This window comes from Xenopus laevis, chromosome 2S, assembly GCF_017654675.1.
Source record: "Xenopus laevis strain J_2021 chromosome 2S, Xenopus_laevis_v10.1, whole genome shotgun sequence".
Classification (NCBI taxonomy): domain Eukaryota; kingdom Metazoa; phylum Chordata; class Amphibia; order Anura; family Pipidae; genus Xenopus; species Xenopus laevis.
The window spans coordinates 66,114,011-66,141,533 of NC_054374.1; the positions used below are offsets into that span (position 1 = coordinate 66,114,011).

The 27,523-nt window shown below is 36.5% G+C and overlaps 1 protein-coding gene across 3 annotated transcripts in view; it reads right to left on the reverse strand.

Moving 5' to 3' along the window:
- Positions 1–4,685: 4,685 nt before the first annotated feature.
- LOC108709508 (MORC family CW-type zinc finger protein 1-like) overlaps positions 4,686–27,523 on the reverse strand; it is an 85,190-nt gene continuing 62,352 nt past the window's right edge. For 2 of the 3 annotated variants that reach the window (XM_041583894.1, XM_041583892.1), the window contains 9 exons: positions 20,855–20,936; positions 18,108–18,195; positions 13,851–13,970; positions 10,796–10,915; positions 9,861–9,992; positions 9,631–9,741; positions 8,924–9,011; positions 7,114–7,308; positions 4,686–4,942 (listed from right to left, as the gene is read on the reverse strand). In XM_041583894.1, the coding sequence (XP_041439828.1) occupies positions 4,823–4,942; positions 7,114–7,308; positions 8,924–9,011; positions 9,631–9,741; positions 9,861–9,992; positions 10,796–10,915; positions 13,851–13,970; positions 18,108–18,195; positions 20,855–20,936 (1,056 nt within the window). In that variant the 3' untranslated portion in view covers positions 4,686–4,822. The remainder of the gene's footprint in view (positions 4,943–7,113; positions 7,309–8,923; positions 9,012–9,630; positions 9,742–9,860; positions 9,993–10,795; positions 10,916–13,850; positions 13,971–18,107; positions 18,196–20,854; positions 20,937–27,523) is intronic. The other variant, XM_041583893.1, reaches the window with a different exon arrangement.

The window sequence follows — 27,523 nt, forward strand, 5'->3', positions numbered from 1 at the left end:
GAAACCATTAAAAATCATGAAAAGTCTGCATATTTTTAACTGATGTATATTGCAAAGTTGCTTGAAATTATGTTTACTTTTCAAAAAGCTTAAGTTATGTTTGTATGGAGTTCCCCTTTAAGATGCAGAACAAAATAATAACTCAAATTCCAATCCCCTTGAAATTTGTGCATCAGCTAGCCGATGCGGTCCTCGATCAGCAAAAAAACGTCTAACTTCCCCAGCCAGATATCAGGGAGACCTGTAAGAAGTCCCCATACATTGGCAGATAAACTGCCGAATTGGTTTAAAGGACCAATATCCGCAGCTTTAATCTGCCCGTGTATGGCCACCTTAAGTATACACATGTGTATACCATACATATTAAGGAAAATGTGACAAAAATAATGTGTGATGTGATTGATAAAATATAAGAGCACAAATAACACGTCATAAGTTTTTGAGAGCAGAATGCCACCATGCTTTTGTAAACATCATATGTCACTGATGGTAATTTTTTCCTATTTTATAGTGCAGTTAGTTTCAGGAGTGTCTCAGCAAAACAGCCCATAAACAGCTATTCAAGGGGTTAAATGCCATTGATATAGTGAATCACAATTGGCCAGATTCAGTTCAGTGAGAAAAAGATATCTCATGGTTTATCACATGAAAACTCATAGATAAGATTCAATTAGAGGAGAAAAAAACTTCTAATAAAACTCCTTATTCAGTTTCAGCTTTTTCCCATAGACATCAACAGAGTTTTCACATGATGAACTGCGAGAGAAGTTTTTCTGATTAGAATTGCATTTCAAATTGAATCTCTCTCATGAGTTTAGTATCACATGGCAAACCTCACAGAATAGAATCTGGTCTAATGTCTGTAAAGTCTCTGGGGAGTTTGGGTGCTGGATATTACTTGTCTGTCTAAAAGACTCCTTGATTCTGTTATTAATGCCTCTGTAGTAAGGGAAATATAATCATAAGAAAGCCTTACTGGGAGGCCTAAATCCCACATGGAAATTAGTAGCGCTACTTGTATCTGAATAGGAATAGAGTTCAAATTGTCTTGCCTCAATTAAAACATTTAACCAATTACTATTCAGCTATGAGCAGATGTTACTAACTCCCAGCATATAAACACATTAGGGGGCCCATTTACTAACAATTGAATTGTTTTTTCTACAAATCTCAAAAAATGTAAGTTTTCCCATACTTCTAAAAAGCTCTACAAATTTCAGTTTTCTTAAGTGTAAAAACCACGAAAACCCCTAAGCAAAACTTCACCAAGTAAAAGTTGTCCTACAGAAGTCATTGGGAGCTAAACTGATCTGATTCAAATGCTTTAAAGCAATTCGGACTTTTAGGTTTTCAGATTTTTTTTCCCTAGTAATTGTTCAAGGTTTTTGAGGTATTTGTATTTGTTACTACATTGCTCAATGCCTTTTTTTTTTCGTTTGTGCTTTTTATATTCAGATCTTTTAATAAATTCAATGACAATTGTGGTTTTAGAGTTTGTGAGTTTAGTTGTGGTTTCAAAAACCTCAAAAACCACTAAAATCCGACTCATAATAAATAAGCCTCCACGTGGAGTAATTATGGTATGGTAACACCCATGTATGCTTTTTGTTCCATATTGTTACAGTGCGGATCTCTGTTATTTCTTTATAACTACACCAATAATCTATTAATGAGCAACAAGATTCATGTAGTGAAAAATGGTACACTTTGTTCTGAGACTTCTGAAACTTTTTTTTGCCAATTCTGTTCTGTGTTTTTGTGAATTGCTTACTGATTATTCCATATGTTTGGAAAAAAAACTGCATAATCCACATTAATTAATAATGCAGATCATGGTTACTTAAAGGAACAGTAACGTCAAAAAATAAAAGTGTTTTAAATTAATGAAAATATAATACAGTGTTGCCCTGCACTGGTAAAACTGATGTGTTTGCTTCAGAAACACTACTATTGTTTTTATAAATAAGCTGTGCTGTGTAGCAATGGGGGCAGCCATTCAGAGAAGAAAAAGCTCAGGTTACACAGCAGATAGCAAATAAGCCCTGTCTGTCTAATGGTGTTATCTGTTATCCATTCGTTAACCTGTGCAATATAGCCGTTTTTCAATTTCCGCCATTGCTACACAGCAGCTTGTTTATATGAACTATAGTAGTGTTTCTGAAGCAAACAGATCAGTTTTACCAGTGCAGGGCAATACTACATGATATTTTCATTACTTTAAAACACTTTCATTTTTTTGGTGTTACTGTTCCTTTAAGCACATGGCATAATGCAGTAGGATTTTTTTAAAAATGGAAATCATGTTGTGAGCAAACCTCATTAAGAACATTTGTTACGAAGGATAATTTAGTCTATTTTAAATAATTATTGTTGTGTAATAATATTAATTTTAAATTTTACTCCCTGCGTTTTCTAATTAGATGAGCATAGTTAATGTCTATACTGGATAAGAGAAAGAAACAGTTAAAATTAACCCAGCAAGTTTACATTTCTTTTTAAAGATATTTTTCTATGCAAATACAGAAAGGTAAAGAAACGGAATTCTATCAGATTTTAGCTGAATATATATATATATATATATATACACAAGATTTGATAACATATTTAGCATCAAAGGGACATGTTTGCTGCATTGCAGTACTCTGATAGTACTCACATTAAATCAAAGCTAATTGCTGAGGTCACTGAGCTGGAACAAATGTCAGCCTTATTTAATTTTTAAGGCCAATGTCAAGATTTAGGTCATTGATAAGAATGCAATTTTATTAAGCCATAGCATTAATAAGATCATGCTAAGAACATGGTAATCTTGCAAGTATTGTAGAAATAGGATCAAATTAAAGGAGAACTACAATATGCTGCATAATTATTCTACTGTATAAATGAATATCGTTGAAACAATGGTGTAAAAGCTGTGAATATTGAATTTATCAAGGTTTTTATGCCATCTGAATGCCATATCTGACACTGTTAAGCTTTGTCACTTCAGACCTCCATTGGAGTAAATAGTAATAATTTTTTAGCACTCTAGTATAGTAAAGAAATATTTCGGTATGATAACCAGGGGGACCAGAATGAGGACATTATCTAGCCTCTTTTTAACCTCCGGAAAGTCCAAGACCTGTTTGGAGGCAGAGAAGATATGTGTTATTAATTTCCTGGTGAATTTGTTAATTTTTGGGATTCGCTTGTTGATCAATGCTTCCCCCGGATCCTTCTTAAGTGAAAGTCCTGTCACATTTGTAATCATCGTGTATATTCGTATCCAGAATCGGACTGCCTTGGGGCATTCCCACCATATATATGTAAGAACGATCCGTGGTGGCCACAGCTCCCAAAGCACTGGGAGGAGCATGTAGGGTACCACTTTGCCAATTTAGAGGGGACCATGTACCACTGGTGTAGTACCTTCTGGGAGGTTTCCTGGATGGAAATGTTCACCGAGCAGTGTATATTGTCTTTAATTATATCAGACCATTGATCTGCCTCCATGCAGATACACAAGTCTTTCTCCCATAGTTGAATAAATCTTAAGTCTTTGATAGGAGCCAGGTGGATCAAGTGATCATATATAGTAGCAAGAGCCCGCTCCCATGGAAGTATTTGCAAGCACATCTTCTCAAACATGGTGGGGTTAGGAAACTTTTTGTCAGGCCAAAGGGAAGATATGTAGCTTCTGATTTGCAAGTATCTATAATATTCGCTCTGTGGGGCATTGTAAGAGTCTTGTAGCTGTTGCCACAACAATAGTTTGTTGGTTTTGGTCAAAGCATGTATGTTGTGGAGATTGTTTTGTTTCCACCACTGGAAAGACTCTTTCTTAGCCCCTGGGTTATTTTCAGTTTTTTAATTTGTCCAATAATTTTTGAGCCCCTGAAATGAAGTGATTGTTTTAAAAAAGGCTTTAGTTCCTCACATTTTTATGCATTTTTTTTGTTTAACCCACTGAATTAAAGCTGAAAGTTGTTTCATTTAAAATTTATTGTGGTAACGTACAGAACCAAAATTAGAAAAAAAGTTGTCTCTGTCCAAATATTTATGGACCAAATATTTATGGACCTAACTGTATTTTTTTGATCCAGAGCAAGGTGCAAAACACTGACTCTTGCTCAAAACCAGAACCTGGGGAAGAAGGGATACATTTGCCTTTCACCTGGTGCTTACCTGTAGTTCAAACAGTGCTGAGGGCTCCATAATACAATGAAGGAGGACAACACAACAGGTCACCCTTTACTGTTCCACTTAGTGGGTACAGCACAACACCATCTATGGCAAGTTGTATTTTTATGAAATCTGCTCATGCAGATATGTAAGGATTGTGATTTTACAACAGGTAGAGAGTCAGGTTTGGACTGGAAGGGAAGAGGGGGTAAGAGTGAGAAATATCATGTTTTATAAAACGCACAAATGTACTGTTGAACTGCAACATTTATTGGTTCAATATTTAAAGCACACTTTCAGAACCTTTTCAAAAACCTTGAACAGATTTTAGTCTTAAACATAAGGAAGAAGGCCTAAAATTATGTAAATAATCAGCTGCAGTTTGCAATGATCTAGGGTAAATGTACATATTTGTGTACAAGTGGAAAGACCTGAAAATAACAAATATAATATATATATATATATATATATATATATATATATATATATATATATATATATATATATATATATATAAACACACACACAAAAGTCTTATATCAAGTACTAAAAGAAAAAATATACAATTATAAAAAATATCCTGTATCTAAAAAGTAACTATTAGAACGCTTCCAGCTTGTAGAATGTCGAAGCTGGTGGAATCAAAGAAGATAATATTTATCTATATTTTATGGAAGCCGCTCAGGAAAAACTCTTTTGTGACGGCTTTTGTCTCACAGATTTCACTTTGTTCTTGAAGCAGAAGTTTTTCTGTGTCCAAACCAATCTCCTCTGGCATATTCTAGGGAAGAAACAGACCATCATCAGCACCAGATGTTTAAAACTCCATTACTGGAATTCTATATAATTTTAATCAAAGTTTTATCTATTATCTGTTGTAGTTAGCTAATGTTTTTGAGTTCGTATGTAGCTTTGTTTATAAAACTGCATTTATTTTTCTGAACCAAAGTGCTGATTTTATATTGGGATGTTTATGTTATTCAATTTATTATTTTACACTTTTAATTGTCAAGTACACTTTAAAAGTCCTCTGAAAAACGTTCTATCCAATCACATTCTCCTCATACTACATCTTAATTTACAGACCATAATTTTGCATGGCAATTAATGACCACTTATCTGCCTGCCGTTAAATGAAAGATTTTTAAGTCTGAACATTAGACATCTTTCTACTAGGCACTCCTTCTTGTGAGTACTGAAATAAACATGACATTTTGCTAAGGTATCCATAACCATGTGTATACTTTGCTTGTTAAGCTAATTAGATCAATACATTGATTGCAAAACAGAATGATTTATATATCTGACTGAATTGTAAGTGGATTTAAATATGTAAGGAAACTAATTGGGAGTTTTTATTCAAACACATACAGAATAATAATGCAGTTGAATTTTTTGTATATTATATATATAAATATTTATACTGTATCATCCAGAAAGCTTCATAGTATGAGAAGGCCATTTCAGATAGGCTCCATTTTAATTCTCCATTTTTAATTTTCTCTGTAATAATACATTGTAGAAGAGTGCCTTGAATATAGAGGGTTAATAAATCCTCGAATTCGACCCTTTGAATTTAAATCCTTCAAATTCGAATATTGAATCCGAAGGATTTAGCGCAAATCCTTCGATCGATCGAAATAAAAATCTTTTGAATTGAACGATTTTAAGCGATCGATCGAAGGATTTTTCTTTGATCAAAAAAAGGTTAGAAAAGTGATGGGGAAGGTCCCCATAGGCTAACATTGTACCTCGGTAGGTTTAAACTGCCGAAATATGTAGTCAAAGTATTTTTTAAAGAGACAGTACTTCGACTATCGAATGGTCGAATAGTCAAACGATTTTTAGTTCAAATCGTTTGAATCGAAGTCGAAGGTCGTAGAAGCCTATTCGATGGTCGAGTACCCAAAAAAATACTTTGAAATTCGAAGTTTTTTTTCATTCGAAATCCTTCACTCGAGCTTAGTAAATGTGCCCCATGGTATAGTTTAGTAAATAATAGTGACGAAATTAGGCCAATGTCACATGGGTGATTCCTGCCCTTCCTGCTACGTGCCATTAAGGTAAATAAAAAAAGAGGAAGATGTGGATGCTTTGCTCAGTGACTGGGTTTAGCAACTCAATCTAAAGGAGAACCATATTCCTAAAATCATGTTTTCATTTATCTAATTCTAGTTGTAACCCTCCCAATATTTCATAAGAGTTGATTGCATTTGCCATCATATAGGGGCCCATTTACTTAGTTTGAGTGAAGGAATAGAGGAAAAAAAGTTTAAATTTCGAATGGTCGGATATGGCTACTTCGACCATCGAATGGGCTACTTCGACTACGTCCTTCGAATCGAACGATTCGAACTAAAAATCGTTCGACTATTCGACCATTCGATAGTCGAATTACTGTCTCTTTAAAAATTTCTTCGACCCCCTAGTTCGCCACCTAAAACCTACCGAGGCCAATGTTAGCCTATGGGGAAGGTCCCCATAGGCTTCCTAACAATTTCCTGATCGAAGGAATATCCCCTGTTCGATGGATTAAAATCGTTCGATTTGAAGGATTTAATCGTTCGATCGAACGATTATTCCTTTGATCGTTCGATTGTAGGAATAGTGCAAAATCCTTGGACTTCGATATTCGAATTAACCCTCGATATTCAACCCTAGGTAAATGTGCCCCATAGTGTCTAGCTTAACATTACTTGTGGTTACTTCTACAAACATATGCCCTAAGCAACAGTTACAAATTCTTCTTCTAGTCTAGCTGTGATTATGTAAGTGTGCAGAGCAATTTCATATTTGGAATGAGTTATTAGCACTTCAGGACTAGTTGCAAAGAATAATCATCATGCATGCAAAAGGGGCATAGAAAGAAATGCAACAGTCCAGTACAAACCTCCTCCTCCAAAACACATGCTATCATTGACACATGAGGGTAAAAAATACAAATGCACGTACAATATTCAACTTTTTAAGGATCCTTGTGGCTTTTTTGCTTAATGCCGATATTTTTTCTTCCACCGTTTTTATCTGTTCTTCACAGGCTTCCCTCATTATCACATTTAGTTCAGTTTTGGCTGAAATATGGTCATTTCCAGCATTCAAATATATTGCCAGGACATTTTCTTCATATTCCTTGAAGTAGTCATCTACCTGTTAAAAATGTATTGATTCAATTTTCAGTAAAAGAGAAAAAAACATTTCCCACATAACTGAATTATAAGCGTTTTACAATTACTTATAGTTCAAATACTATATACAGTAAAACAAATAATATTGCAAATCCCACTCTGAGTGGCCTCCTGGCTATCCAGGAGTATCTAGCAGAACAAATAGCTATTCTTACAAAAGCTCACTCTAACTGGCCTTGAGACTGTCCACAGCCACAGCTCTGGGCATCCCTAGGGGGGCCAGCCCTACAGTTAATGAACCACTGCACTACTGTAAGCATTAGATGTTATGATAGATCTAAAAAAAGGTTATTTCCTGGTGTCAGTATCTCTTTAAAGGGGAAGTACAGTCTAAAATAGAATAAGGCTAGAAATGCTGTATTTTGTATACTAAACATAAACATGAACTTACTGCACCTAATCATTTGATATTTGCTTTCAAAGTTGGCCACAGGGGTTCACCATCTTGTAATTTTGTTAAACATCTTTGCAAGACCAAGACTGTGCACATGCTCCGTGTGGTCTGGGCTGCTTAGGGATTGTCATAAATTATCAAAACAGCACAAGTCACAGAATTTCTGCGAGAACCCAATACAGCAAGACTGATTAATAATCAGAATAGGCAGACTGCACTGGGTCCTGTTTTGTCATGTAATCTAATGTGGATTTTATAGTTTTTGCATTGTTTAATATAAACTTTCTCCAAGTCTGCAGAACCAGTGGCTGCAGCAAAATAATCCTCCAAATAGAATTCCAGTTTATCTGTTTAATTCTGGCTCTTTGATCTTTGTCCCTGCAGGTGGAGTTGGAAACAGTAAAGGGGATGTAAAGGCAAAAATAAAATCCAATACAAATCTACACAGTCACCGACTGCTCTACAGGAAAGCAAACAAAGCTGCTTGAGTTCTGCATGACTGGGAAGGCGGGGGCTCCCCCTGCTGTTCATAAGTATGATTGTTTCCCTGCTCAGCAGTTAGGGACCGTCTGACAATTCCTATCCACAGCAATAAATGATGGGAGAATTTCACTGCATACAGTCAGGTTTCTTATAAAAATGGATAACACGTCCCATATCTGTATTAATTTGTCCAGAAGTTACTTGACAACTGAACAGAATCCAAACCAAATATGAATTTTGAAAAAAGTGCAATGATTTGGCTGAATACAAAACTGGATTTGGGGCACCCTTAGAAGTTACATTTCCATCTAGCAAATGCTTTTATCATCATTTTATCTTCATAATCTGGACTGTGAGAAACTGTTGCCACTAAAATCACTCCTTCAATCTGGGGATAAATGACAATTTTAGCGCCCTCAGAGAACATGCATGATAATTAATGTTGCTTTCAGACCCTGCATTATTTTTTCTTCTCTTATTACAATAATGAAACATTGTTAGCTATTACTGTACCAAAAATAAACCATTTCACTTTAAGAATAATAAAAATTGACTTACTTTTGACTGTTAAATACAATTATAAATAACAAATCTTGAAAAGTCCAAAATTCTGCCAACTTAAACTACAGTCACATGGGTCAACCATTACTTCATTAATAATCTGCATTTAAACTATTTATACTAAGAAGTATTTTCTTACCAGTGATCTCAACTGTGTCTGGTCTCCTTCATATATAGTCTCAAGTATTGGCAGCTGACAATCCGGTACAAAATATGAAATTACCTCTCTATGAAATGAGAAAATAAAAATGTCAACCTGTATGTTGTAACTGTTGAAGTCATACAAGATATAGTTCTTTCTTTTTAGTGTTATGGGTTATTTATGGTGGTCCCCCAACCACCATATGTATTGCATGTATTTCAGCAAGCTTCTATTGGGGACAGAGTCACGTTTATAGGGTTTACACAAGCAAAGATACAGGAATAGGTTCGCTACGTGGACCTCTGTAAATCTTATGTCTTAATTGTCCAGCTTATTATTCTATGAAACAGCTACGGTTTCAGGTTTAGTAAGTCTCCAGATAAAGTGAATGATATTTTAGTTCAGAGACTGAACCTGACAGTCCCATCATTTAGATCTGGTACCATTTAATGTTCTTCTGTAACTAGGACAGACTAGACTTCCATTGTTAGCTACAGTAGCTAGGGTAGGTGGACTTCTACTGTTAGCTTATTGTGATGCAATGGCGACAACAAGGGCTATCATGGCTCTTCTGATGTTGCTGCCTTAGTGTAATGAACATGTGGTAAAAATTCATTTATTTGCAATGCCTGGGGCTACACCTCTGGCTCTCTGTACAAATGTAATTTAGAAAGTGGCTTTATACTGTCATATCAATAGCTTACCCTAAAGTTAGCTTTAGTTTTTCTTCCATTTCCTTTCTTGAGAAGGAAGGCACCTCAGCGATGCAATTATCAACATTTTCACTAAATGATGTAGCTGGGGGTGCAGATGTCCTTAAGAAAATAAAAAATTTACATGAGTGAATTAAATTCAGCGTTTAACACTGAGGCTTCATGTCTCTGTACAAATGTAATTTAGAAAGTGGCTTTATACTGTCATATCAATAGCTTACCCTAAAGTTAGCTTTAGTTTTTCTTCCATTTCCTTTCTTGAGAAGGAAGGCACCTCAAGAGTTCTGACAGCTTCAGCAATGCAATTAGCAACATTATTTTCACTAACTGATGAAGCTGGTTGTGCAGATGCCCTTAAGAAAATAATATATTTACACAAGTGAATTAAATTCAGTGTTTAACACTGAGGCTTCATGTTTTGCGAAATGTAAGATTGTGAGTTGTGTTTTTATAGCAAATGTACCCATGCTGTAATTCTGATTTTGCTGGTTTACGAAGCTAGTTTCAGAATAAGTAAGACATTTGGAGCAGCTCTCTTCTCAGTGCTTAATTCTTAAAGATGCATATGCTATAATCACTAAATTCAACACTTTGTAATTAATAAACATGTAAATTATTTTTACAGTAGTCCTATTATTTATAAAAATTTAAATCTAAATAACTATAACTTATGGTGTAGAAATTGTGCACGGTACACGTTTCCATACAATGGGGTTGTATGCATCTGAATTAATTACTCAGATCACCACTCTAAATACAATTGCATTTAGAGTGGTGATCTACAAGCCACGACACACACAGGTCCACATAAGTAATAAAGCTGCTTACAGTGGCCCTGTCTTATGTGGTTAGTTCTGATGAAATCCTAGCTAATCTCTTAAGGGCAAACTCAGCATATGCATAAAGTTGCTTGAAGAAGATTGAGGGTGCTCCAGTAGGTGAGCTCTAGTAACGCCATTGCTGACTTTGCAGAATTTTCACTGAGTCTTTACTGACAATTATTACATTTCAGTCTAAAACAATTAAATAGCTTAGATGAATTACAGTTAAAAGCTTTTCTGGATTTTCTGGATATGTATCTGTCATAGAAATAAGAAAATATGTAGGTATATATAATATTGAGATATAACTTCTGTTTGAATACGAAACGACTTACCCTAAAGTAAAGTTTTTTCCTTTATCTGTTCGACTGGCTGGGCACAAAGGTTCCACAACGGTTTTGCCAACTTTGGCTGTGCATATTCTCACATTAGTTTTACTCAGTGGAAGTTTAGTTCTTAATACATAAATCAGGAAAAAAAATAATATTCTGAATTTCAATATCGGAAATGAAAAGGAAAAGAAAGCTTATGTGTTATGAAGTTTATGGGGCAGATTTACAAAGCTCGAGTGAAGGATTCGATTTAAAAAAACTTCGAATTTCGAAGTGTTTTTTGGGCTACTTCGACCATCGAATGGGCTACTTCGACCTTCGACTACTACTTCGAATCGAACGATTCGAACTAAAAATCGTTCGACTATTCGATAGTCGAAGTACTGTCTCTTTAAGAAAAACTTCGACCCCCTACTTCGGCAGCTAAAAGCTACCGAAGTCAATGTTAGCCTATGGGGAAGGTCTCCATAGGCTTGCCTGTGATTTTTTGATCGAAGGATATTCCTTCGATCGTTGTATTAAAATCCTTCGAATCTTTCGATTCGAAGGATTTAATCGTTCGATTGAACGAATAATCCTTCGATCGTTCGATCGCAGGATTTGCGCTAAATCGTTCAACTTCGATATTCGAAGTCGAACGATTTTAGTTCCTAGTCGAATATCGAGGGTTAATTAACCCTCGATATTCGACCCTTAATACATCTGCCCCTATGTGTTCCAAATTGCATTAAAGAGGGCTCATCTTATGAAAAGGTAGGACTTTTCAAAATGAGCACTTTCCTAAATACATTATTGTATCAAAAATAGATGGTTAGTATCAATAGTTACTCTAAGTGAAGATACAGAGACTGTCAGTGGGTAAAATTCAGCATTGTGGGCATGTCCAGGCTGAACTTTGGTAGGGTAGGACTTTACAAGGGTAAAGATCCCCTTTAATATGTGACCAAATAAACCAGCATAATAAGGTATTGAGAGATATATATATATATATATATATATATATATATATATACACACAAAATATAAATACATATTCACAAATTAATACAGGTAATGTTTTCATCAATTAATTCAAAACTGTTTTATAACTAATGACACATTGATTTAAGGTGATACACAAACTTTCACAGGTTTCTCAGTCAGCACCCTTCACCTCCAAATTGCTTTAACCTGGTGCACGTCCAACGGCTTCCACTTTCCATCCGTTCAGTCAAACTACATCAATTATTGACAGCACCAATCTTTTGTTTCTTTTCTTAAAATGCCTTTATTAGGACATGGGCTCTGACCCCAAACACTGTGTTTTGAGTCAGAGCCCATGTCCTAATAAAGGCATTTTAAGAAAAGAAACAACTGATTGGTGCTGTCAATAATTGATGTAGTTTGACTGAACGGATGTCCCCTACATTGTGGGTAGAAAACATGGTTATTTGCATCCAATAATTGCACTTTATATACTGTATTATCCCATATATTTGGGAAAAAAGATCACCTTTTGATGCCATTTCACAAGGAAATGCAACAAGCTTCACTGCAATTCCGTCACATATAAAAATACACCAGTGAAAGAAGAAAAATAGGTATAATGCATATGATTAAAGTAGGAATTCTATGTAGCCTGCAGTACCTGTGCAAAACTGGTAAACTTTCTGCTTTGCAGCTTTCTCAAATGCAGTGTGTTCAACATTGACCTAATGGCTTATTATACTCTGGTAACTATCATATCTCTCAATGGACCCAGATCACAGGCCCTAAAAGGGATAGTTTCTCTGAAATGACTTGGGATTTGGGATGTGGCCTGGGCAGATCAATTAACTATATAATGTTTCAAAACTCATATGTGGGTGGCATGAAACAGCTTTGAATTTTTTATGGATTGCATTTATGTTTACTTAAAGGAATTGTTCAGTGTAAAAACTAAAAACTGGTTAAGTAGGCTGTGCGAAATAAAAACAATGTTTCTAATATAGTTAGTTAGGAAAAAATGTATATGTATAAAGGCTGGAGTGACTGGATGTTTAATATAATAGCCAGAACACAACTTCCTGCTCTCTTGGTTTCTACTTACTGGTTACCAGGCAGTAACCACTCAGTGACTTGAGGGGGTGGACACATGGGCCATAGCTGTTGCTTTTGAATCTGAGCTGAATGCCGAGGATCAATGTCCCATGTGGCCCCCCTTCAAGTCACTGACTAACTCAGAGTTAGAGAGCCAAAAACAGGAAGTTGTATTCTGATCTATTAGACATCCAGTCACTCCAGCCTTTATACATTACATTTTTGCATAACTATATTAGAAAAAAAATATTTTTTATTTTGCACAGGCTATTTATCCAGTTTTTATTTTTACACTGAACTGTTTCTTTAAGTTTTTATCAGTTATGCAAATTTTACAAATGTTATTTTTTTGGCAAAACAAGGTTTGTTGTGCCTTTAGTTTGTTGTTGTGACAGGTCAGAGGCAACTGAAGGTGACGTAAGTGCACATGCATGTCCTGCAGTTTACAGTTTGCTAAACTGTGCAAAAGGCTGAAAACTTTGCTAACTGTACCAGTCTTTTGCACTTTGTACACACTTAGGGGCAGATTTATCAAGGGTTGAATTTCGAAGTGAAAAAACTTTGAAATTCAACCACCAAATAGGTGTAGTATGATGATAGTCAAAGGTTTTTCCCACTAAATTCGAATCGTTCGATTCGTACGATTTAATTGTACGATTTTACAAAAAAAACCTTTGACTTCTCAAAACTTAGCCAATGGCTCATATAGGTTAAAGGAGGTTCCCCCATAGGCTAAACAGCAATTCGGCAGGTTAAAGATGGCAAAGGGTTGAAGTCGAAGTTTTTTTAAAGAGACAGTACTTCGATTTTCGAATGGTCGAATTTGTGAAGTATTTTCAATTTGAATCGATTTTTGGCGTATTCAATGGTCGAAGTACCCAAAAATTACTTCGAAATTCAAAGTTTTTTAATTTGAAAATTGACTTTGACCCTTAGTAAATGGGTCCCCTAGCACATAAGTTCTAATGTCATTGATATCATCTGCATATCAACAACATACCGTAAAGTAAACTTGATGCCTTCTTCTACTTCAGTTCTGATTGAGCACAAAGTAGATTCTGTGAATTTGCCAGCATCAGCAGTGCATGTACTTGGACCATTCTCACAATGTTCCTGTATGCTTGTAAAACATATAAACATGTGATCCATAAGTACAGGTACAGTGATTAGTAAATATATAGTGAATAAAGTACCCCTCTTGTAAAATATAAGGATATTATAAGTTACCTAGGAGTTTCATGACCACTGGGGGTACTTTATTTATTATAATACACAAGTTTCAGTGAGTCATGTGACAGAAATGACATCAGAACTCACCGTTTATAACTGATGTATACACACATACATACAAGTATGGGACCTGTTATCCAGAATGCTTGGGACCTGGGGTTTTCCAGAAAACGGATATTTCAGTAATTTGGATCTTCATAACTTAAATGTACTAGAAAATCATGTAAACATTAAATAAACCCGATAGGCTGGTTTTGATTTCAATAAAGCTTCATTATATCTTCGTTTGGATCAAGTACATGGTACTGTTTTATTATAGAGAAAAAGATGGATTATTTGGATAAAATGGACTCTATGGGAGACAGCCTTCCATAATTTGGAGCTTTCTGGATAACAGGTTTCCATATAATGGCACACCTTGTATATGCACAAGTCAATAAAGTCCATTTCTATTGATAAAATTCAAAGCAGCATACAAAAATACATGTGACGTTTCTGTACTCACGTCCCTTTCTCAAACATGCAATACATACAAATCGAGTTCTGCACTTTATACACTTAATTCTCTTAGGTCAACTGATAGTGGCAAGTAATAATTCAGTTGGAGTTGGAAAGAATTCCAGAAATTAAAGGGGGAATAACCCTGGTGGCATTAGATATTAATATGTTATTTACTTTGATTCCAAATGAAGGTAGATTAAGAGCAGTAAAAATGGTGTTATAAAAGGCCAACTGTAACTCACAACAGGTTTACTTTTTGGTATCATTGATGCAATCGGTTTTGACTAAAAATGATTTTCTTTTTCATGATATGTTTTATTTGGAGGTACAAGGTTATGGCAATGTAATCCAATGTTGCCCTGTCTTTCACAATCATATTTATGAATGATTTTAAGGAGAGGTTTGTGTATTCCAATTCAAGATTTCTGGAGGTGCTACATTGGTGGAACTATATACTGTAGATGATCTGTGTGTAGTGTGGCGGGGAGACGTTGGATCATTGTGCGAATGTAAACAATATACACTTGGTTGTGTTCCTGGCATTACCTTCACGATGCAGTTTGATTTTACTGTGGTTACATTTTTGGATACTTCTGTAAGGTTTGGTGAATGGAAAACTGTGTATGGATTTACATATAAAGCATACTGATTGTAACAATCTCCACATATACCAGCAATCACCAGCCACGTTGATTAGAGTTAAACAGATAGTGTCAGATAGAGATATAGTGGAGGAAAGGTTACAGGAAATGGCAAATAAATTTGTTACACACGGTTTTCCAAAATGTGAGTTAGATGTGGGGATTCAGAAGGTGAAGGAAATAAAGAGACAGAAAGAAGGAGAGGGAGAAATAAATACAGACAAAATTATCTAGGATTCCATTCATACATACTTATCATCCAAATATGAAGCAGAGTGATTTATCACATGCCTATCCACAAGTGGCAGAATTTCAACAGCCTCCTATGCCATCATATAGGAGATTCAGAAATGTGAGGGATATGTTAGTGAATAATCTAATAAGGACAGAAAGATGACACTTGCACCAAAGAAAGATGGTATGTATCCGTGATGCGCAAACTGTCGTAGGGTAATAAAAGGATCCACATTGAGTCACCAACAGTCATGTAAAATATATAAGATAAGAGCATATTATATATGTTCCACTAATTATTTTGTTTATTGTATTAAATCTCCATGCGGATTAAAGTATATAGGAAAGAGAATACAACCAATTAGGGATTGTATTTCTCAGCATCCCTCCACAATCAGGAATGAAATGAAATTTCCAGTTCCACATAATTTTAAACAAGCAGGACATAGCGCCTCAATTGTGATATGTTGTCATAGAATCAATTCTGGTAATTAGATGTGGAGGTAATAGAGAGTTAGATTTGAAAAAAATGTGAAGCATTTTGGATAGATACTCTGAGGACATAAGAGCCCCGTGGGATGAATCATGATTATAACTTACATGTTTTTTTGTAATTTCTGTCAAATATATTGCTGTTATTTTGTGTCATCGTGAGTTGTAGTTCAACTTTAATAAATTATATGGCCATGTACCTTTAAGGCAAAGTTAGTAAGTGGTGCTGTAAGCAGGAAAAATGGGACTTATGGGTATAAAGCCCATGATTTGAAAGGTAGGGATATCATGTTTGAGAAAGGGAGTACCAAAACATCACATCTATTTTTGTATGCCGCTTTTAATTTTTTTTTTTAATACAAATGGACTTTTGCATATTCAAGGAGTGACTTTTGTTTTATATGTAGTTCACTCTTGGCGAGGGTTTGACATTGTGCACACAGACAAGAGAGTGCTGCAGACACATTGAGGTTGTGTATTGCAGCACCTCAGTAATAAAATACTGATCCAAGTCTGTGGTTTGGTTGTCTGAGGATGTTTGATACCAAAACAGCTTTTACTGGGAACAAAGAGTGCCCTCTGATGCTGTCCAAGTGCTATCCTTGAAAAACTGAAGGCGTAGCCGCAGCTCAACACTAGCCATTGAATTCAGCTAAATTAATTTGTGTTGTATATAAAAACCATTAATTTGTCTACTCAATGCAGAAGAACGGCAATGTGCACCCCAAGTTACATATATGTTTGCTTAAAAATATATGCCCATGCTTACACATGTTGGTTAGTAGCACCATCTCCCCTTTTTATGTGCTCCAGAAGTGTTTCTTGAAATGATTAACCTGGTAGCTGGTTACAATATCAAAGGTATAAAGAGGAGGGATAGCCCTTGAGAAAATCCTGAACTTACAGTTAAGGTGGCCATACACGGGCCGATAAAAGCTGCCGACAGACCAACGGGCTTCCCCGAGCAATATCTGGCAGATGTTGATCGAACGGGACTAAAAATCCTGTTGGATGGCGGACGCATCTGTTCGTTTGTGCAGTCCCACCTGTTACCCATCATTAGGATGCCCACAATCGGATCAGCCCGATATCGCCCACCTCAAGGTGGGCATATCGGGGAGAGATCCGCTCGTTTGTTGACATCGTGTAAAATATGGCCACCTTTAGCACCCAACAAAAGAGTTATTGTTCTACCACTTTATGATCATAAATCTGAATCATGAATCTTGATTAACAATAGGTTTTCAGAAAAAAATTATTTATAGTTAACCTATTTATTAAAGGTATGATTTTTGTGGTTTTAGAGGTATTTGAAACCACAACCAAACTCACGAACCAAATACAAGATTGTCATTGAATTGATTAGAATATCCGAATATAAAAAGTATAAATAAAAAGTGCTGCATGATGCGTTAATTAATACAAATACATTAAAAATCTCTAAAAAAAAAATATGGTTTGTTTGATAATTCCTAGCGAAAAAAATTCCAAAAACCTCTAAAAATTGATTTAAAGTGGTCCAATCAGATCAGCGAAGCTCCCATGGACTTCTATAGGACCTCAACAACTTTTACTTGGCAAAGTTTGTCATCAAAGGTTATCTAGAATCTTTAGAGCTTTTTAGAAACATAGGAAAACCGCACATTTTTCGAGATTTGTGGAAAACAACGCAATTAATAAATAGGGCCCAAAGAGTAAAGTTTTGTAAACAGAGTTGCACTATGAACCACATTAGCACTTATATTTGTGGATGTGAAAAGAGAACACAAGTTTTTAGGAGGGTGGGTGATCATCCTCCTAAAAGCTCCTTCACATCTATCTACATACAGTGTATATCCTTATAATAAAAAGTTTTACGAGTATGTATATTTAGATGTAAAGATGCCCTTTTTCTGTTTTCTATGCAATTTTTTTAAAGATCTAAAACAACCATTTCCACAGTATCCTGAAAGAACCTTAAATAGGGTTCATATGACGTCACTAGGACTAGGCACTGTTACATTATGCAAATATTTCTTTAATAAAACCTATTCTTTCTTAAGAACAAAACACACACAATAATTTTCTTTGAGGCTGTAAAATTGTTAGAAAATACAGTAGGAAACAAGTGACTTTTATATTCTGTATGGAAATCCAACACTATAATACAGTTTCTCTACCTGCTGGAGGCGTGTGGTACTTTGGTTATTTGGTTATAGTTATCCTTCAGACTGTTTCTGTCTCTAGTCTGTTTCCTTGTAATCACTCCTGAAATATAGAGGGTTATTGTCAAGATAAATGCTGAAATTGCATATTGAATTAGTATAAAGAGATTAAAGAATGTGTTCATAAAACTAGTATTGTCCAATATCATAGAGAAATAGAGCCATATCCTGTAACATAATGCTGAAGGCTCATCAGAATAGCAATGTTTCTGCTATAAAACAGCCAAAACAGCTTTTTAAAACAACACAATTTTATTGTTGAATATTGGTATCTATATATAATATATATGTAAGATTTTACTTCATGGTTATTTTATAGTTTCACTGCTACTCTTTCCTTTCTTTCATCATTCCTCTCCTTTTTCTCTTTGGTTAACAATTTCATGTTATGAGTTTCTCCAAATTTTTTTTTCTTCTCATTCCAGTTGACTTCAGTTTTTATTACTGTCTACTCTTTCCTCCTTCTACTCATCCCATCCAGTTTTCTCTTTTCCATTATTTTACCATCTATCTTCCCTTTCCCATCTTATGTAGTTCCTGTTTCTTTTATAATCTTCTACTTTCTCTTCATTTACCCCTATAATATCACGGTCATCCACCTCTCCTTATTTTTTATCCTGTTTTTCTTCTGACCTTCATCTTTTGATTTTTTTACACTCTTTGGTCCCATATCCCTGTGTATTTGTGTTGTGTTAAAAACCATCTGGTGCTCTTCCCTTTATTTTGGTTTGGTTTCCTTCAATTTATTATTGCTCAGGACAGCTTATCGCTGACCCAATCCTACATAAATCCTTTTTATTTATTATCAGCAGCCACTAAAGCTTCCCAGCAAGTAAGGGAAATCTACCTGCGTGCATACTGAGAGCCTTTCTCATCCACCAACCATGTGGTGGAAAAGTCCAGTGTACTGGAAAACACAACTATTCAGAGAAGGTATAAAGCTCAAAAGAAACTACAAGCATATATGAAACTAGGACGAACCATACAAAAGAGCTTGTTGTTTCAAACACTGAGATGAACTACTACCTACTGACTTAGAAGTATACTACAACTAGTAATAAAGTGCAGACTAGTTTGTCTAGGGGTTTAATGATAATCTTCAAGCTCATCATTATTTCTATAAAAATAAAGTGTATTTACTGTACTGTTTTATGAACAGGGTACAGCTTAGAATGTAAAGTAGGTTCAGGAAAATTAATCTTGTGACTGTGCTGAGACACAGGTTTACATGGAAGATGCAAAGTGATATGTCTGAGGTTTACTATCAGGATCCTTTTACTTAATAGTTTTTTTGGGAAAACCACTTCTCACAGGATCAGTAACAAAGGTGTTTTATGTCTGGCTTTGATGTTTTACAGCAAACTATTCTCTTTGCACAACATGCTAGCACATAACCCCCCCCCCCTGCAATTAAGCGATTTACAATATAATTGTTCAAATGTTTGTACAGATGTGTTGTTTCCTGATCAAGTAAACTTTCTATAGTTTTTTAAATCCTATATGCCATTAAGCCATCAGCCTTACCTATGTTACTATTTTTTAGGTATTTATAAAGGTATTTACTGACTATTCACACACACACACACCCTATATCATCTATTCTACTTTCCCTGACACTCTATGGCTCCAATGACAAGTTATTTGCAAACCCCACAACTTTTCAGATTTCCCTGGACAAACTCTAGCTACTAAGGTTAAATTGTATAGATCTATTTGTGAGCTAGCCAGCTTAAAGGAACAGTAACACCAAAAAATGTAAGTGTTTTAAAGTTATGAAAATATCATGTAGTGTTGCCCTGCACTGGTAAAACTGGTCTGTTTGCTTCAGAAACACTACTATAGTTCATATAAACAAGCTGCTGTGTAGCAACGGCGGAAATTGAAAAACGGCTATATGGCACAGGATAACTGATGGATAACAGATAACAACATTATACAGACAGAGCTTATTTGTTATCTGCTGTGTAACTTGAGCCTTTGGCTGCCCCCATTGCTACACAGCAGCGTATTTATATAAACAATAGTAGTGTTTCTGAAGCAAACACACCAGTTTTACCAGTGCAGGGCAACACTGCATCATATTTTCATTACTTTAAAACACTTTTATTTTTTGACTTTACTGTTCCTTTAAATAGCTCAATTACTAATGTTTAGACAGTAGGTAGCAAACCTGTTTCAACCAGCACAGAATGGGTGGGTAGAGAAAGGAAAATGTATTAATTTGATCTGATTTGGTTTAACCAAGACAAATTAAAAGAACTGACGGAAGAGACACCAAGAAAGACAAATAATTAGTACCAGCAGAAATCATGTAAGTAAATAAATTCAAACTCGACAGAGGTGACATGAGGCTTAATATATTTTGGAGAAAATAAAAAATCCTTGCAAACTTGTTTGGAAGGAGAAGTCTATTTTCTAAGTTGGAGTAGCTACAGATAGGGCATACATAACATTCTCCAGATGTTAGAGAATTTGGCAAAACCTTTAGCCAATTAGATAAAAAATCAACAAACAACTAATTCATAATAAATGTGTAAAGAAAATTAATAAGAAAAACTCGTTGTCTTGTGTATTCATTGTTTGGATTAGGTTAAAATGACAAAAAAGATGTATAGTTATATAAAACACTGCAGAACTATATAAAATACTGCAACACAGTATAAGATAAGTAAACATGTAATTACCATTTACTTTATACTTACTGTTTTGGTTGCTTTCTTTATAGTTTTTAGAACTGGCACCGCTTTTTGAAAAAAATTGTATTCTTGACTTTTCCTCTTTCCTCTGATAATACATAAAGACAGAATATTCCATATATACATTTCAAACATGTTAAAGATGACACTTGTTTCTCATTCTATCCTTTTGCCTTATGCAAGTGTATGCATGTACAGTATGTATATCTATTTATATAGCACTACATATGTTAATAGGACTGTATAACAGAAAATAATAAGGCTGTAAGCTCTACAGAGGCAGGGGACACAGAAAACCAGTCAATTCATCCCCCAAACAGAGAGTTTTCAGGCATTTGATGCTCCATTTACGATTAAACTACTCTTCTAAAACTACAAATGCCATATACAAGATAAAAAGTACAAATGGAAACAATGCAAAAATTGAAAACCTCTAAAAAAAAAATCGGGTTTTTGAATAATTACTAGCAAAAAAATCAGAAAACCCAAACAAAGTCTGAATTGATTAATTCTAACTAAGTTAGAGATGTAAAAAAAAGTAGTAGTAGTGTTCTGGCTGTTATGTTAAGACATCTGTTCACTCCAGCCTTTCAACACTACATTTTTGGCTTAGGATTGGTTCAGCCAAACACTAATGATTGCACAGGATTTCGATTTTTTTTGGGATCTTAAGCATTCGGTGAAACTCAGTCTACACTGGTACCATCAATTAAATGTCACTTTGAAGTTTTGTAAATCAGTTTGGTATTTGGCCAATTTTTTTTTTTTAAAGGATATGGCACTATATATGGGAAAATCCCAAAAATATAAATTAAGTTGATTCCTACTTTATTCTTTCTTGCTAAGATGTGCTACCTTGACTGATGATGAATTGAAGTCCTGCACAATAATAGTATTTAACCCCTAATTTTATTACCAGGGTTTGTTTAGACCCTGAACATTAGTAAACATGGTGCAAAGTACCCTAGCTGTTTATGGCCAAGATATCCTCCTAATACCATTCCCCTTTCCCACGTTTTTGCCCCATAAGCAATGTGCACTGGTAGAATATGTACTAATCCTTAGGCATCTGTCCTGCAGACAAACAAAATAAAAAAGTTGGAATTAGCATTACAGGTTTCACTGTAAGAAGATACAGATGATCAACTTATAGGAATCTAACAATACAAAGGTCATCCCTGTCATAAACCTGTCTGCTATGTCAGGTGTCATGCATCTCATGTGACATACATTCAAGGAGTGTTTCTCCCACATCGAAAGGCTTGACTGTCACAAAATGTGCCTGCTGCCTGGTTAAGCACGGCTTACATTGACACGGGGCATTGTCCTCAACCATTCTGAGTTATCATGCCTGTCCATATCAATTTTCCATTTATCCTTTGACATAGCCTTTACCTGTGCATCAGCAACTCTGAGTAATGCTCAAATAGTTTTATCCCAATAATTTTATAGAATTAAATTTGCTAGGATATATCAATTGTGCCGGAAACATGTTCATGAAATTAAAATATCATTTCATCTTTTAGAGATTAGCATTTAAAATGTGGATTCTCCTCTTTGACACAAGTGGGGATTTTTTTTGCATTATTCTTTATTTAAACAGCACTGTCATATTACACAGAAATCCTACATCATGCATATCAGTCCCTGCCCAAGTTGGAAGCATTTGATGAAAGGTACTATCTTTACTATCAACACAGCATGCCATAACTATGAATTCTTTGTTTTACTGCTGACAATGTAAAGATCAATTTATGTAGCTAAAGGTGAAATTTCATGGAACGACCTTCTTTGTTCTCTATACTTTAATTGAATGAAGAGTTTTACATATTGAGAATAATCCACAGAGAATTTTGTTTTGTCTGTGAATTTATTTGTCTGTAATTACATTTGTATGCATTTATATTTTTATATTAAAAAGTATCTGTTAGTACAAATCTGTAAATCTATTTAGGATGGAATATACTTTAGTCCTATGAGAATATGTATATCTTCAAGCCACCAGATTTTATGGCTTTGAGTTTCTCAAAAATTAGCTCTTGTTCTCAATACATATTATTAATTAAATAAAAAGCTTTATGTATTGTGCTTGATCCCAAGAGATTTGCACATATTGACTGTACTCTGCTTGCCTTTTATTATAATTGTTTGTATTCACATTGTGGGAAAAAACGAATTGCGAGGCTGTTACAGGATTTCATATATTCTACATCTCAGAATACATTGATGTATATTCTACATCTTCAGAATACAAATACCATCATGGAAATACTGGAGACTCTCTGATTCTAGTTTCTCTTTAGCTATGGTAAAACGCAGTCTAGCAAGATCAAAGAGACATGGTTTAAATTAAGGCCATCTATGGTTTAGGCATCAGCAATGACTAACATTTGTATGGAGACACATGACAACATTCAGTAAAATGTAAAAATGGCAAAATAAAGGTTTTCTTATTTACCACAATCGACAGCACTGCTTTACATTAAGCAGTTGCGTATTAGCTATTTTTGAAACTCCATAGGTATTTCATTGTTCTGTGTGCTACATACAAAGATAAAAATACATTTTACAACGTTGTGACAGGGTGTTTGGGAAACACCACTGTCTTAGAGCAAAAGGCACATAAAAGAGTGCATTTAAACTGCATTGTATGTGCTGCAAAGGAATATTTGGCTCAGGTAGGGTTAATATTCCCTATCAGCCAGGTAATTAAGTGGCAGCTGGGAGAGGAGCTACCTGACAATGTAAAAGGGCTGTGTGAGCACAACTCAGGGCTCTCCAAACACCTCCTAAAGTGGAGGGGCTGTGAGAGACAGAGCTGGGCAGAAGGAGCTTTGCTGCCAGCAAGAAAATTCCAGAGCTTGGAGCCTAAATCTCTTGTGGGGAAAGAAAGAGGAAAGGACTGGCAGAGGCTAGTGAGTCTGAGTCCCAGGAGGGTAAGCCAGCAGGGCTGAGTGTCAAGCCCAAATACTTCAAGGTGCAAGAGGGTGAGAGTTTCCCTTGATGGTGAGCGACCAGGGGGGGGAAAACCCTGAATGTTTTGCAGTGTATTTGCTGAACTGTACCCTGCATGTTCTACAGTGAAGTTGAACTGTAACCTGAACATTTTTCTGTTGCCTTTTCGTTCGAATGCCCAGTGCTTAATAAACCTGTGTTTTTTGTCTGAAGCCTTGGTGTCCGTCTCTAAGCTCAAAAATCCTACGCTACCTGCCTACCAAACGCTAATTCCCCCATAAAAGTGCATGTGCAGGCCAGTGGCATGTCACAATTGGTGCTCGGATGCGGACAGAGCTTAAAGAGACATACACCTGTTTAAAAGCCTGGTAAGCATTACCCTTAAGAGACTGTACTAATATGGCAACTGGTGCTGTAAATCGCCATGCTACAGCTGTTCAGCAGGAGGCTGTGAGTGCTATTGGAAAGCAACAGGAACAGCAAGATGGCGACTGGTGGCTGCAGTTCCACCGTGACTGGGAAAGAGTCAGCGAGCCAAGTCTGGGAAAGAGACCGTTAAATGCCTCACAAGTGAAAGGTGAGCATTTCTGTGAGTTGCAAGGAGCAGTGGCAGCTCCTGTAAAGTCTGTAGGAAAACAGACTCGTTTTTTCTGTCTACCACAAAGAAAGTTCTACCAGCAGGCTTCCTTAAAGGTGCAGTGGCCTGTGGGGTTGCAACAGACTGCCAAGGAAGTGAGAGCAACTTCGCTTGTGCGAAAGGAGACCCCTACATCTGGATCTAAGGCAGGAAACTGGTTCCAAAGAGGGGGTACCCCAAAGTTGGAGCTCCGGCAGAATACCAAGGAGAGAGGCTATGCTGATTTCCAAGTCCAGTCTGGCATATTTGGCCAGAGATCATCCCCAGCAGTTCCACACCGGATGCCCTACAGGAATGGTGAGACTGTTCTTAAAGGGGTGGTTGAAAGGGAACGGCAGGCTGGGGGGATAAAAGACTGGGACTGTGGGAGGAAAGGCAAGGTCCTGGGACCTAAAGAGTTAAGTGTGCAATCAGAATGCACTGTGCCTGTTAAAGCTATTGCTGAAAAGTCAGTAGAGGTAAAAGTGAATGGGATTTCACTGTGGGTCACACTGGACATTAACTCAACTAAGTCAGTGGTGTTGCATGAACTGTTAATGTTTATTATACTACCGCACGAGGTCCCTGAGATGCAAGAGAACTCAAACCCACTGTATGTCTAAATTTTGAAACCACCAAAGGGACTGTTAGCCACTCACTTATGGTTGCGAGTGACGGTGAAGTGGAAATTGTTCTGGGAACAGACTTTCCCCTATTCTGGGAGTTGTGGGGAAACAACAACCCAATGGATGTGGAACAATCAAACCAGGTGGTGAATAATGTTGGTGTTATGCAAAATGTTATGTGTAATTTTGCTGTCCAATGTCCAGATGGGAATCCTATGTATCCTATGTGTGTGACTGTGGGGTGTGAGGTAACACCCATAGTAAAAAGTATAAGGGGGACCCCCAATGTAAATGTGTCCCTAGAGAAGGTGAATGAGGTAATTCACAGTGGGAACACCAAAAAGTAGAGCAGGCGTGTCTGCAACAAAGTAGCTCAAGTGAGAGAGAAAATGTCTTGAGTAAAATGTGCCTTAATGTTTTGCTACCTGAAGGGTTAAAGCAAAGGGAGAAAAACTCTTTGAGGCATATCTGTGATTCCAAGTGTGAATGTCTTAAAGGTGAGGCAAAACCTAAGCCCTGCACTTTGTGTGACTTGTCTGTGAATGTGTACAAATCTGCAAATGTGTTCAAAACAGAGCCTGTAAAGTGCAGTAGTTGTTCTGGCCCAGGTCATATGGCTGATAATTGCCCAATTGAAAGGTCTACTGCGGCAATAACTGAGCTGATCAACGTCTATGACCAGTTGTGTCTGCAACTCAACTCAGGTGGAGAGTCCCAGTCTACTGAGAGCAATCCCTTAGAGAGACAGGGATATGTCCGGCTCACTGAGTGTGTAGTGAGTGAGAACAGACCTGAGTGTGCTGATATGGAGAATGGTAACATGGCTGTCAATGGGGATAAGCCACATGGAGTGACTGTGGTTGAAAGCAAAGTCATGACTCCTGTGTTACATTCCTTGGAAGGTGTCTTGCAGTCAGAATCTGTCTGTCTGACAGAGGATGCATTGGGTCCCAATACAAGTAATGCCAAATGTGAGTTGCTTGCTAACCCTGAGCGTGTGACCGAGTTTGTGTCTGGTTGTATAACACAAGTCTGTGAGCAAGATGCAACCAGAAAGCAGACTAAAACTGTTGGCCATGGGCTTGAAGTGAAAGCCCTCGGTGTGTTTAAAAACCCATCATTGCCAGTTGTGGAAGGACACCCTTTATCCCAGGCAGTGGGTAAAAATGAAATGCAAAGCGTGCATGATGGTAACAGAGATGCCAAAGTGTGTGTTTCTTCCCTAGTAAATAAAATTCAGGAGTTGGAAGTGTGTGTGGCTGCTTCCATAGAGAAACATGTGTCGGATTCATGTAGTAGCGATAATAAATTGGCCTTAAAGTGTCCATCCGAATGTGACTCCCATGGTTCAGGCATGATAACTAGGGAGAGTAAAGTAAGGCAAAAGTGCAAGCAGAACAGTGGGAATGAGACACCTAAAAGTGTGTTAAGTGAGAGACCTGAAATCTTTGACTGCCAAGCTGTGTGTGTGAACATAGCCAGTGCAAATGATGGTGTAGAAACTAGTAACATGAGTGTTAATGGTGATAAGCCAGACAGTGTCTGAGGAGGTGAGTGATGAAAATGTACAACTGCCTCCTGAATCTGTGTGTGTGCAGGTGCCAACTACACCACTGTTCTCCAGTGAGCCCATCTGTGTGAGAGTTGAAACACAGTGTACTGGAGAGGAAAATGTACGTGAAGGCATATTTAAAGGGGAAGTTAAAAGTCCTTTAGCAAAATTTGTGCCTGTCCCCACTGAAGTGAAAGTGACAGATTCAGCACCAGCTGAGTCTATTAAAGAGGTATGTGAGTTAAGACCTGATACAGAAGAGGTCAAGTGTGGGTTGCCTGTTAACACAGAATGTGTGTTTGATTGTGTGTCAGAGTTTGTGACACAAATCTCTGGTAAAAAGCACCCTACAACCCATGAATGCAAAATGCAAAGTGTTCATGGTGTGGACAAAGACACTGAAGCATGTGTGTCTGATCTTGCCCTATTGGATCAGAAGCAGGAGACTGAATGGTGTGTGACTTCTTCCATAGGAACACATGTGTTAAATGTCTTGCAGGTTAAAGAAAGGCCAAGATCCCTGTTAAAGGGATGCGCTATGGACAAACGGGTCCCTAGCCCTTTAGTGAAAGACAAAGTGAGTGAAACCTTGCATTTCAAAGGCAGAGTGAGCCCTTTAAAGATAAAAGGTTCAAGTTTACAAGAGAGCATGGGTCTGTATACTCTGATTGACATGTATGTGTTGGATCTTTCACATGCTAAAGAAAGGTCAAAATCATGTTTAAAGGGTTGTGTAACTGAGAAGCGGCAATCTAGCCCTTCAACCAAAGAAAGACTGGAGGTAGAAATCCCTTTAAGAGAGTTTCTTTTGGGATGGCAATGTGTTCCGCCCCTGGGTCGAAACAGAGGGGGAGGATATGTGACAGGGTGTTTGGGAAACACCACTGTCTTAGAGCAAAAGGCACATAAAAGAGTGCATTTAAACT